Raw genomic sequence first — 14,020 nt, 5'->3', positions numbered from 1 at the left:
AGATACAGAAGAGACAGGCAGGCAGGCAGGCAGGCAGACAGACAGACAGACAGACAGACAGACACACAGAGGTTAGGCTCATACACATGGAGTTGGGCAGAAAACCGCAAGCCATACGCTTGTGCCAAAAAATAAAATTTTGAGGGCCTGGAGGAACGACTCGACAGTTAAGAACACTGGCTGCTTCTCCAAAAGACCTGGGCTCGAGTCCCAGCACCCAAACCACAGTCGTCTCTAAGTGCAACGCCAGGGTGACATGCTGCTCTCTTCTGTCCTCCAGCAACAGCAGGTACACGGTACACATGTGGCATAGACATATGCATGCAAAACACCCATACATACAAAATAGAAAATGAGACAAAACAAAAACTTTAAAGTAGATTTCTTAGATAGACGAAAAGCTCCTCAAATTTCATGCTGTGAAAGTCAAAGACAAGTCACCACTAAGCAATAAGTTGTAACACAAACCCAGACCTAGTTAGCACTAAAATGTAAGAAGACACCCAAAGGTCTCATGGAAGTAAATTGTTTATAATAAAGAGCACGAAGAAGCCAATGGTAGAGACCTAGCCTACCCTCGCACACCCAAGACTCTTTATCACTGAAAAAGAAAAATAAAAGTACATGAAAACCTTCAATGAAACTAAAATCTGTGAAAGCTTTTAAATCCCCTTGAAGACTTTCATTGTTAAATGAACAGGTTTTTTTTTTTTTTTTTTCTCCCCCTGTAGCATCCTTACTAAAAACTAAATTGTAATATCACCCAGGGTTTTGGAGTTTCCTGCTATCTGTGAAATAGCAAAGAAACTGCTCTGACAAGTTCCAAGGAAGAAGTCATTTGAACCCTCTGCCTCCACAGGCTCTAAGGCCCACTGGGCTAACCTCTACCAAGCCTCCACGGGCTCTAAGGCCCACTGGGCTAACTTCTACCAGGCCTCCATCAGCTCTAAGGCCCACTAGGCTAACCTCTACCAAGCCTCCACGGGCTCTAAGGCCCACTGGCTAACCTCTACCAAGCCTCCACGGGCTCTAAGGCCCACTGGGCTAACCTCTACCAGGCCTCCATTTCAATCAAGCTTCTGGAGGCTGGGCTGACACCCCATGACTCACCTAATAAATCTGAATTAAACTCAGAATCTGAAGAGTGGTCATTTATCAGCTACCATGCGACACGTTCTAATGTTCTGTAAATCACACTGAATGTCATAAGCACACCTTTGCAGATACCTGGATGTCAGTTGGTCCCTCTCCAAGACACACTCAAGATAACCTATCTGTAGAAACCATCATAGCCTCTAGCTGCACAAAGATGCTACATGGGAGTATTACTATTCTGTGACATGGCAGTGTGCTTGATCCTCCATCCCCCAGACATCAAATGTTTGACTTTACAGTAAAAGACATAAAATACTCTTTAGATCAGCGCCACCAAAGTGCCCACCCTGCTCTTTCCCAAACTGCTAGGCATGGTGGCACTCGCTTGCAAACTCAGTGCTAGGGCAACAAGGCAGGATGATGGCAAATCCCAAGCCATTCTGGGCTGCTCTGACAAACCCTGGCTAAAAAATAATTCTCATGTTTTAAAAGCATGTCTGCTTACTCTATGAGAACATAGGGCTGACTGTGGCAGTGCAGGCCCACAACATCAGCACTGAGGTGGCCAAGGCATGAGGCCATGACGTCAAGGCCAACCTGAGCAACATAGTAGGGCTGCCTCAAGAAGGAAGGAAAACTAAAACTACAAAAATGTAATATAATCTCTGAAACCTCCACTTTTCAGAAGTCATTCGACTTCCAACTTCCTTCCTTTCATAAAAAGTGAGTTTGCCAGTCTTCATTCTTAGCCACTGTATGGATGGAGAAGAAACCAATTTGATTTTCTATCACTACTCTGTATATCAGGTCAGTGCACTGGCGTTAGCCGTACACTGTACCACGTTCTAGACATTATGGGTCCAATCACCACTGTTTCTACTGCTAGCTATAGTGCCATAGAAAGTAGATTACAACCCAGGCCCAGCACGCTCAGCTTTCTGTGCACACTGGAGAAACCCTAAGGATTATCCTCCTTACTCAAGTCCCTTCCATTTCCGTTTTACACTGTGACACTTTTTCCTTTTCCCAACAATCACTCAAAGGAACAAAAACAAAAACAAAACAAAAAAAAACCCCAATTTCCATTTTCAGCACCACGGATAGTCAAGTGGGTTCTTAAGTCACAGGTGCATCCTCAAGTTTAAGGCTCAGATCGCAAGTGTGAGCTCCATGACACCGGCTAAGAGTATATTGGGTCTAGACCCATCTCTTGGTCCTTCAGGTAAACACTCGCTGCTTCATAAAAAACAGTAAGTGTTTGACCATTTAACAAACCTAAACCCACATACACATGTCAGCAAAGAGTTTGTAGGGATTGGCTGTTTTGGCTTTTTGGGGTTTTTGTTTGTTGTTGTTGTTGTTGTTTTGGTCTGATGACACCTATAATTACATAATTCAACTCAGACACAACTTCAACAGCAGTGGCAATTTTTAAAACGCTGAGGCATATTAATGAACCATGTAAACTTTGCACCTCTTGGTGCCACCACTAAGCCCAAATTACTGAGCTAAATGTATGTCTGACCTGATAAGAAAATTTTCAAATCTTCTCTCTAAAATAATCTCTATAGCACATGTTTTAAGATTTATTATTTATGATGACTATTTTTTAAAACCATTTCTTTAAAAAGTATCACGTATTTTAAAAGTACAAGCTAAGAGTATTGTAGAACAGGGTATATCTCAAACTTAGACTGATGAAAAACTAAGTTTCCAACATTGGCCACCAGTCCCACAAAGTACTGGCCTTATGCCATCACGGCCTAGTGCCAGCCTGACGTAGGGCCAGGCTAAAAATATCAACTAAGCAGCAGCTGGAACACATAGGTCCCTCTGACCTCAGCTTAGTTCCCTAAATCAAGGGAGGTAGTCGGGGGACAATTGCAGGGACTGAAAAGAAACTCTCCACAGATGCTCCTATACCTGTCTCCTGGTCATTTCTTTGCTGTGTCCTCCAACCCACTTCATACAGCACACCTCAAGACGGGAAAGGAGGAGGGGAGCAGAAGGGAAGGAAGAGGAGAGTGGAGAGGACCAGGAAAGGAAGGGAGGCAAGCCAGGCTCGGAGGCTTCATGCACGCCCTTGGGTCTCAGTTGCAGCTCCATTATCCCAAATCATCTGTTGCTCATGCCAGTGTCCAGTGGCACCACTGTCCAGACAAGGAACATGTCACACCTCTGTAAGACTGGCTGGCTTTGCTGGCTTGAAGACTTGTCAAGATAAAAGTTACACAACTGATTTATTTGATGCCCGAAGAGGAAAGAACTGTAAGATACATCAGAAATAGACATAAACTCTAAGAATGCTATTTTTAAAAAGTCTTCAAGAACAAGGCAAACAAACTTAAGTTTGTTTATATATAATAGTCAGACTATACACACTTATAATACCTTGAATTTTAGGATTTACTTTACAACAGGTATTTAGAAAGACAGGAGCATTTCTTTTTAGAAACCAGTCAATGAGTGGGGTACGCTGACACACATCTTTCATCCAAGTACATGCTTGGTGAAGGCAAGTGAATCTCCATGAGTTCGAGACCAGCCTGGTCTACAAATCAACTTCCAAAACAGCCAACAGAGAAACCCTGTCTCAAAAAAACAAATCAAAAACAAAAAAAAGGCCGACAGACAGACAGACAGACAGACTAGTTGATGAAATGAGTGCAAAAGTCCCTAAATATACTGCAGCCTTGAACTTAGGTACTTTGTACCTAAATTATGAATGAAACACCCATCCTTCACGTACGAAGGTGCTGGGAAGCTGGTACAGAATTGAGATGATGTAAAGAATCGAAAACACAGAAGTTAATGGATCAGCAGCTAAGAGGGGTTACTGCAGGGCCAGAGAGATAGCCCAGTGGTTACAAGTACTTCTTTATTCTTGCAAAAGACTAGGTATTGATTCCTAGCACCCACACTGTGGCTAGCAACTGCCTGTAACTCCAGTGTAGGGATCACATGCCCTCTTCTGGCCTCTGTAGGCACTACATACATGTAGTACATATACATAACATGCAAGCGAAACACTCATGTGCATGAAATTAAATAAAACTGAAAAAAAAATGTTAAAGAGTGCTAACTGCTCTTGCAGAGGACCTGAATTCAGTTCCCAACATTCATGTGGCAGCTCACAGCCACCTGTAACTCCAATTCCAGGGAATTCTATGTTTTCTTCTGGCCTCTGAAGACTTCTGCATTCATGAGACGCAGTAAATGCAGGCAAACATGCATATACATACATATATACATACATACACACATCTCTAAGGGTTCATTTTTGTATTATCTTCTTAGGGATGTTACGTGTATAATATCCAGTGATATTAGACAGGCCTAACGTTAATTAACAATGAGAACACTTCAAGTAAGCAGACTGTTAAATAAGGCAAGACCAGGCAGCTAGTCACCTCAGTTTGGTTTTTGTTTTTGTTAAAGACTTATTTATTATGTATACAGTGTTCTGCCTACATGTACACCTGCAGGCCAGAAGAGGTCATCAAACCGCATTATATATGTTTGTGAGCCACCACCATGTAGTTGCTGAGAATTGAACTCAAGACCTCTAGAAGAGCAGACAGTGCTCTTAACCTCTGAGCCATCTCTCCAGCCCCCTGGTCACCTAAGTTTTAAGCACATTAATAACTTATTGAACTTCCAATTTATCTGCTCAACTTATTGGGTTTAAAGAGGTTAAATGTACTGATAGGTTCTGCGGTGTCCTACCAATTAACATCTGGGCACAACAACTGCACAGACAAAACTCTCGTTCAAACTCGACTGCTCTGCCTGCACTAAGAAGTACCACTGTTAATCAGTTATTTTTAAAGGGCCTTAAAATGAGAAATATAATTCCTAAGTGTACTTTGGGAACATTCTCTGCAGCATACACACACAATCAATGCAATCTTCAAGTTATTCCTCTTTCAGAAGTTGACCAGCTGCCCAGTCCAACCATCCTCCAAAGCCAGGTGGTGGTGGCCTACATCTTTAATCTTGGCACTAAGGAGACAGAGGCAGAGGGATTTCTTTGAGTTGCAGAACAGCCAAAGAAACTAATTCAACAAAGAACTGCCCCGAAAGCATGCTCCCCCCCTAAAAAAATCTTTTAAAGTTCAACACTTGACTGGAAAAAAAAATAAAGGTACATACGGGCGTATCCTGAAGAAGTTCATCTTTAGAGGAGGCAGCTAACTGACAAAAGCAGTGTGATATGTACACACATTTTCTCAAACATAGATTCAACTATAAACACATTAAGTTCACACCAAACTTCTTCCTGGCACTAATAACTATGCTGTGTATAAGCAGGGTACACTTTTAGTAAACTCTCTATTACACTGGTGTCTGCATGCATTCTCTCTATGCACGTGGCTGTAGTAACTGCTGTGCTGTAGCAGACAACTTTCCATGGACTTTTACACCATAGCGTTACTAATTCAACATGTACTAATGTTTAGCAATAAGCAGCACCTATTTTTCACGCTAGATCCACCACTGACCTGAAGCCATTAGAATCCAGCCTGGACTAGAATGCCATCTGGAAACACTTTCACAACGTTCTGCAAAGTAACTTCACCAGCGTTCATATCAACTTAAGAAATGCTTCCTGTCACTTCGGACGTCACCATTCAGCAAACCAAAAGAGCACAAGCTGTGGACCAGAAAGCCAGAGTTTTCTCTGCAACCTATGACTCGCTCAGAACAATCTCTCATGGGGCACAGGCCTCCATGTTTTGCAGACACTGAGGAAAGCCGGGCATGGTGGTTCACGAGGACAGTCCCATCACCCGAGAGGCTGAGGTAGGAGGCTATGAGCTCCAGGCCATCCCAGGCTACATACACAGAAAGTTCCTGTCCAGCATTGGCTAGAGAAGAAAACCAGCTGGAAAAAATATACAAACTAAACAAAATGAATGCTAAGAAGTTGAAATTAATGTTATCTACCTATTTCTAAAAGGCCCCACACTGATAAACAGACTACACTGTACTGCATTTCTTCCTAAATAGAGCCCATGGTGTGGAAGAACGCGCCTGTACACCACAGGCCCTGAACTATTCTTGAGATGGCAATGCTCGAACCTGCCTGATCGGCTTCTGACTTTCATCTCGAAACACTCACTTTAGAGTTGCAAAGAAAACAGGCCAGGCATGCAACTACGCACCTCGCATTCCACATCTAGAAGGCTCAGAGAGGACAAGCTTAAAATCAAGGCCACTGTGTGCAACACTGTCAAAGGGAAGGAGGGAACAAACGAAAGGACGAAGGGACCAAGGCAGAGGGAAAGGCAAGTATCTCAGAGGCAGAAGGCGGCATCTGCCTGAGCTTTAACAGCAGCCATCTATTTGTTAGAAAGCCCATGTTTCTATTAACTGGAAGTTTAAAATGATAGCAGAGTTCATACTACTTTCTCTCCAAAGCTTACTTTAGCTCTCTTTCCTATGTAGGCCAAAAAAAGAAAAAAAAAGAAAAAAAAAGACAGAAAGAAAACATCCTATTTTTAAAGAAATGAAAACCATGTACAAGCAAACATACTATCACCGGTACATAGGACATTGAGTAAAAAGACATACCCAGGCATCTCCAACAAATCTAAACAATCTGGCTGGACTGAGAAATAGAAGTGCCTTTTCATGAATCAATATAATATAACATTTTTCTCCAAGTTATTATTTGATATTAATTTCTCAGGTAACAAAATCATGCTTCAAATGAGAGGGGAACTCATGTTTTCAAATATATAGTTATCTGCACACGTGTACAGTCAAAAATGAATAAAGCAAGGTGGATATAAATTAGGCTTTTTACCTAACAAAATCGTTTTTTAATTATGAAATGGTAATTTAAAAGGTAATGAAAAACGATGTTGTGCCCTTTAAAAAATGCTGGCCTGTCATTTGCTTTATTTCTAAGTCATTTCCTAATAATTTTATTTCCTTTTCTAGGCTATATGTCCTTCTTAACCTAAGAGTTTAAGTCGGTAGCAGGTGGAGCTTAGTGACTCCCCTATGAGATTCACTAACCCTGAGTGAGCTTGTCTTATCACATGGATGTGTAAGTAGGCATTTTTGAGATACCAAATTCATTTTGATTCGCTGAAGAAAACGCACAGTCCAACACAAAAACAGAAATCGTAAGGATCCAATCATGTAACTTTTAAAGGGGACTGCTTTCTTAGGAGGCCCCGGTTCCCTGAACATATTACTAGCAGAAATCGTAAGTTCTTAACTAAATGCTGAACATGAGTGTGAGCAGATGAGAGATGCTGCCCTGAGTTCCTCCTTATGAGACATGCAGAGCTGGGAGGAAGACAGCAAGAGACTAGCAATGACAAAATAAGCATCTTAAAAACCAACAAGGACATACTTAAGAGAAAAAGAACCTCCAATGCTTGATTAATTGCAGTTAATTCTCTTCCATTAAAGGTCATGGCTCACAGGCATCCTGATGTTTCCAAAAGAATAGCATCAAAGTCTAGCATTTTCTAAAGAAACGAAATTTAACACAAAAGGGAAAAAACAAAAAGAGAGGACGACGGCCTTTGCAGTCCAAGAGTGGACTCATAACACAACTACTCAGCGAGGAATTACCAGACCCTGGCTGCAGATGTGGCTCCATAGCTGAACACTTGCCTGGCATCAAAGAGACTCTCAGTTGAACCCCTAACAGGAGAAACAAACAAAACTTTGAGACTGAAGCAAAAATAGAAAAGATTGTTTAACACAAGCCTGCAACTCCACCCTCCGTGATTGCTGAAGTATTTGTGTGCACGTCCATGCAGTGTAAACACTGTTCGTGTGGATGTGTGTACGTGAGTGCACCTGTGTATGGGAGCCAGAGGTCAACAGTGAGCATGTGCCTCATCTACTCTGCATATTATTTTCTGCAGTAAGTCTGGCACTGAGCCTGCAGCCCATCAATTCAGCTAGGCTGGCTGTGCAGTGAGCTCCTGCCTCTGCCCTCTGGGGTTACAAGTGTGCACATCTTATGGGGTACTGAGCATCATGTTGGGTACTGAGCGTCTTATGGGGTACTGAGAGTCCAAAGCCATGTCTCCATATTTGTTCACATGCACTTTGACTGAGCCATCTCCTCCTTCCCTTTGTTGGATCAGTGTCTGGGTACCAAAAAGCGCTGTACCCACTGGACAGTGGATTTCTTCCTTGGACCAATACCAAGTGTCGTGGGATGAAGCATCACTGAATGACACACATTCCTTGCCTACCAGGCACTGAAAAGCTGTAAACAAGCGTCTCAAGTCACACACACAAACATGTGAACACTTCCAAAACTTCTCTTTTTCTGCAATTAACGTTCTCATTAATCAGAAGGCAGGCGCAGGGCTGTGGGTGTGGTTCAGTGGCAGAGCATCTGGCCTCACGTGTCCCTGCATTTAATCCCCCTGAAAAGCAAAGATAAATTAGTAAACAGTCCTATACAAAATTGGTTCCTATTATTTTACCCTTGAAAGTAGGTGCAATAAAACATACTGTAGCCAATCTAAAATACACTCAACTCTGACAGCAAATTTAGAGTCTCATCTTTATATCGTCATGTTTGGTCAATAAAGAAAATAAAGATATTCTAGTAAAAGCCAATAGATCATCTGACTAAACTTTTTATTCATTTTAATTCCAATACATATTTCCCTTGTACTTTACTACCTTGACTCCCACCCCCAGCAAAAAAAGAATAAAAGAATATATGAACCAACATGTTAATAAAATTTGAGCAGTATTTTTCTCTCCCAAAAGCAACTACCAAAGAAAGAAATAGCCAACTCCTTTTAAAATTTAACTCCTTCCTTCCCACACACAAGATTCTGGCTGTGCTTAATATGCCTTGCTTCTAAATAATTTCAAACAAAAGAAACAGAAAGAAAGAAAGGAAGAAAGAAAGAAAGAAAGACAAAAAACTGCACATATATACCAGCCCCTCAGAAAGAACAATCATTTTCACACCCACACATGAAAACACATCCAAAAAATAACATTATAAATCAAAGGTAAACATTAATCTTCTTTAATAAGGAAAATGTATGTGGTTGTTTTAAGAGAAAAAAAAAATCCTCCAAAACCTTGCCAGTTCACTTAACTCACTTCTCCAGCCAGCCACAGTTCCCTGCTACTTACATGGCCTTGCTGGACCTTTATTTACACCAAAGTCTTTTGTTGAAAACAAGAAGTGAAGCATCCTATGTGAAGTTAATTGTGTACTGGGATATTTTGTTTGGTTGTTTTGTTTGTTTTTGAAACAGGATCTGGCTTGGAACAAGGTAACCTGGAACTCAGAGATCCCCTGCCTTGAGTGCTTGGATTAAAGCCATGCGCTGTCACAACTGGCCTAAGTTATGTACTTTAAAAGGTCATCTTTCTTTGTTGAAATTGATCAACTACCTTTTTCATAGTTGCATAGTACTCCACCCAGTACTTCTTGACCAAATCCTATCTGACAGAAACGAGGAGTGAATCGAGCTTCTCACTGCTGCAAACAACACGGAGCAGGCACTCCCATGCAGAACACTTTCATGCACCAGCATCGCTGTCCTCCACAGGATACAATGCCAGGAATGGCACAAAGGACGGCACCAAGCAGGGGGCTGGGCAGCACACTCCCTCCCACTCGCCCCATCCCTAACCAGCTCTCGGTGCTTAACATTCTCTGCTCTCCTTCTGGGTTTCAGCAGTGTGGTAGAAGAAAACTGCACCTCAGTTGTACTTGCGTCCCTATCTACATAAGAGAAAAGATGGCCTGCTTATGAGCCACTTGGCCTCTCTGCCTCTGAACTACAGTGCCAACACTTCCTACTGGATTGTCTTTCTTTAGTAATTTCCTACCTTTGGTCAAACATGCCATAAATATTTGCTCCAGTTGGTGATTTTGCTTGGTTTATGTTTTCAAGCCAACAGAAAAATTTAAAGATTTTTCCCCCAATTAATCTGCCTTTGATTTTAGGTCATATACAAGAGGTTCAGACAAAAACCTGGGGGAAATTGTTTATGAGGTATCAATGAAATCATTGTTTTACTGAGATCAAGACTACGTACCAACAGATGGTCGTCTTAACGAAAAGCATCCGAACATAACAAAAATAAGTAGATATATCTCTACAAAAGTTTCCTATAGCCAGATGAGCAATTATTAAATATAATTTTTATACCTAATAATTAAATACCACTTATCAGTACCAAACGGTTTAGTGTATTGCTGACCATCCACCCAGGAGGCTGCTTTTCTAGCAAGCCCAATTCCCTACTCCTCAATCTCCAGACAAGCTTCAACACTAACAAATGTAAGATAAAAGTCTGACAAGTGGAGTTTCCCTGTTGTGACTAGCATCCACAAACATTTCCTGTACAAACCTGAGTGGTCAATAACAGAAAACTGCTTATCATTTAAAACTGAGATCAATACAGTATTTTGTTCTTCTCCATCTCAGATTTAGTTTGGTTTTGATTTGGCAGGGGGAACGGTTAATCTAGAACAAATCACAATTGTAAGCTTCTTAAAGTATACTGACTCCAACCCACCACTTGATGGTAAATTAGATACTTAGTCTAACTGGCCTCCCTCACCAAGGGTGGACAAAACTTGGTTCTAAGTTTTCTACCTCACAGTGCTAGTTGCTAGGCATTTATTTAACAGCCTTCCATCTCGGAAAACAAGAAAGGCAACTTGAATGTTAAAGAAACTGGGCAGGACTCAGAGAAGAAGGGGGGAAAAAAGCGGTTTCCACAATTGTCACTATTTCCAAAGTGGTGGTCAAGCCTTCAAACCATAGGAGAGGCTGCCACTTTACATCGATGGGGCAATTGCATTCAAGTGGCCGCCTTCCCCTTTGGGGACTATTGAAAAAGTTACTATTTTCTTTTACAACTAACTGTTCACCCTGGCCTCTTCCACTGATGAAAGCAGGCAAAGCCCACGCTGTGTGTCTGTCTCCTAGAGAAGATTGCATCTTTTATTTATCGCCCCTTGGCTTTATTTTCACAGTGAATTCCTGGCTTAAATGCAATCAGCCAAGAAACCCTCCCTATGTGCTCTCCTGTCAGTCCTCATTGCTCGCAAGCAGAGTCAAACACAGCAAGGGGAAGGGGCTGGGGGAGGGGGCACGATGCAATGTTGCCAGCCAAGCCATAAAAATTCAGACTCCAGCTAGCTATACTCAGAAACCATAGATGTGCTTCAATCGGTTTCAAACCGGCAGTGAAAAAGGAGTATTTAAAAAAAAAAAAAAAAAAAATGTAACTTGAAAGAATGTTAATTAGATGTTAAAGGAAAGAAAGGGGGGGGGGAGGATGGATAACCTCAAAAACCAACCCCCTCTTAGAGAGAAGGAAAGGGCGCTGAGCAACTCTGAGGGCTGTCTTTGGAAATAAATGACCATGCAGAAAATCACGTTTTCAGATTACATTAGAATTCAAACTAACCAAACAGGATTAAAACAAACCTCCTGTGTCGGGGCCACTATCCAGACCCCCACTCCACTCCCAGGAAGGAGGATAAAAAGATCGGACTACAGAGAGAAGAGAGCAAGTTAAAAATGAGAGAGACAGAGACACACAGTCTTTCAAATCTATCCTCTCATTCATTTGGTTCTGGGTTCATTCCCTACAATTTCAACTAGACGGAGGTGGGAGAGGGTTATAAAATACGCCTTCAGCAAGCGGGGGGGGGGGGGGGAATGGGGACAGGGAGGTTGCTCCACAGCATTGTTCACTTTGGTCCCGTTCAAACGTCCCCATACCTATGACTGGAAAAGATATCTACACAGAAGAAAAAGAAAAGCGCTGTGGAGGCAGAGGGATTTGAGAAAACTCTCCTGGTCTGTCAGAGAAAGGAGGGCTGTGCAGCTTTAAATCACAAGTCCTTCTCTAGCCTTTGTCAAATATCTTCTACTTTACAAGCCCTGAAAAGAAATAAAGAGGCTCTTTTGTTTGCTTTCCCTTTTTCGGAGGGTGACAGAAAATTGAAAGGGGCACAAATAAACGCGAAAGGAGAACAAAGTGTCGGGTGGTGCAAGGCGGGCTGCGGCGCAGGGGGCCCCCTCGGTGCGGACGCCGGCCCCGGGTCGGACCGTGCAGCCTGACTCTCCCTCGGCACCGCGCCCCGACCCCGGGCGCAGGCCGAAGTCGGGCGGCGGCGGGGTGCCTCGCGGGATGAGAAGCGCGAACTGCGCCCCTCAGCGGCCCGGCCTACGGCCGCTCCACACGGGGATAATCGGGGACCCGGTCGCGGGCGCCGCGGAGCTCGCGGGGCGGGCCGGCCGTCGGAGCCCCGAGCGGAGCGCTGGCCGCGCGCTGTTGGAGGGAACTCGCCACCGCCGCCACCACCGCCACCTCCACGCTCGGACGGCGGGGCGAGGAGCGGAGCCAGAAGAAAGGACGCGAGCCGGGCAGCGCTAAGCGAGCGAGAGAGCGAGAGAGCGCCCGGGCGGGCATTGTCTCCGGCCCGCGCCCCCTCCCCCGCGCCGCACGCCCCAGCCCGAGCCCCGCGGCCGCCCGCGCCTTTGTCCACGCCCGCCCCGCACACCGGCGCTCAGCCTGCGGGACAGACGACGGGAACGCCGACACCCACCGCCCCGCCGCCGAGGGGCGCGTCCTGCTGATTCATTTCCCACTCGCGCTAGCCCGTCCGGGGAGACGGGGGCGGGGACCAGCGGGAGGAAATGGGCGCTCGGCTCCGGGGACCATCCGAGTCGACCCGCTGCAGCGCGCGCCGGGCCACGGGACAACCCAGGGGGAGCGGAGGGGGGGTCCTTCCCTCCCCCACCCCCGAGGGACAGAAGGGACAGACCGAAGGACCGACGGCCAGCGGCGGCCCCCGTGACTCACCGACTTGCAGGACGTTGTCTACGCAGCCACTCTCCAGCAGCGCGATACCCCGGCGGAAGGGCAGCCGCGTCTCGTCGCCGCCGTCCGCAGCGCTGGCCGCCCCCACCGACGGGGTCCCGGTGCCCGCGGCGGCGGCGGCGGCTGAGGTGGCAGCCGGCGAGGATGAGGAACCGCCGCCGCCGCCGCCACCGCCGCCCGCGCCGCCGCCCGTGCCGCCGGGGCCGCCGCTGTCGTCGCCCGGGCCGCCCGCGGAGCCGCCACCGGTGTTGAAGGACGAGTACATGCAGATCTCCCGCTCACTGCGGGGAAAGGACCAGTAGACGATGCGGCGCTGCACCGGCTCCGGGATGCGCTCGAAGCGCTCCTCCACGCGCTGGAACGGCCACTTCTCCGCCACCCTGCGCGCTGCGATGTCCAGCAGAGACTCGGGGCTCTGGGTCTTGCCCGGCGGCAGCAGCCCCAGCGCCGCGCCGCCCCCGCACGCCGCCGCCGCCGCACCGCCCGCCCGCGGGCCGGGCCGACAAGCAGAGCTGTAGCCGCCACCCGCGCCGCCGCCGCCGCTGCTGCCCCCGCCACCGCCGCCGCCGCCACCCGGCCGGCAGCAGAGCCGTTTCGCGGGAGGAGGCTGCTGTCCGCGCTCCGCCATGACCGCGCCGCTTCTAACCCGACAGCGGAAGTGCCGGGACCCTATAAACGGCACAAGGAAGCGCGACACGCACACGCCGTGGCGACGCCACGCTGCCATCTAGGGCCCGCCGCTCCTTGTAGGGACACGGGAGGTGTGGCCTAGGCCGTGACGACGTCGCCGAGGAGGAGCGCCGATAGGGAGAACCTAGGGGAGGGGGCGGGCCCTATGCAAATCACTGGGCTGAAACATAAATAGAGCGCTCCGTGGACACGGGGGTGGCGGGGGCGCTCGGGTTGGGTTGCCGGGTGGGCTGTGAGAATGTCAGGCTGCTGTGACGCGGGGGGCGGGGCTCAGGCGGGGTTCCCGCGGGAGGGGGCGGGCCGCCGGCCAAGCGGAGGGTGGGTGGGTCTCTGCGCCCCCTGTCTACTCAACTTAGCCCTCCAGCGCCCCGCCGCCTTTTGA

General features: G+C 46.5%; 1 protein-coding gene across 1 annotated transcript in view; it reads right to left on the bottom strand.

Annotated features, from left to right (window-relative positions):
- The window catches only part of Zswim6 (zinc finger SWIM-type containing 6), a 171,101-nt gene extending 157,510 nt beyond the window's left edge, over positions 1-13,591 (bottom strand). Inside the window, exon 1 of the mRNA XM_051172422.1 lies at positions 12,931-13,591. Coding sequence (XP_051028379.1) covers positions 12,931-13,576 — 646 coding nt within the window. The 5' untranslated portion in view covers positions 13,577-13,591. The remainder of the gene's footprint in view (positions 1-12,930) is intronic.
- Positions 13,592-14,020: the final 429 nt, after the last annotated feature.

Source organism: Acomys russatus, chromosome 30 (assembly GCF_903995435.1).
Source record: "Acomys russatus chromosome 30, mAcoRus1.1, whole genome shotgun sequence".
In the NCBI taxonomy this organism is placed as follows: domain Eukaryota; kingdom Metazoa; phylum Chordata; class Mammalia; order Rodentia; family Muridae; genus Acomys; species Acomys russatus.
The sequence above is the reverse complement of the archived record's forward strand: the minus strand, read 5'-3'. Positions and strand labels throughout refer to the sequence as shown.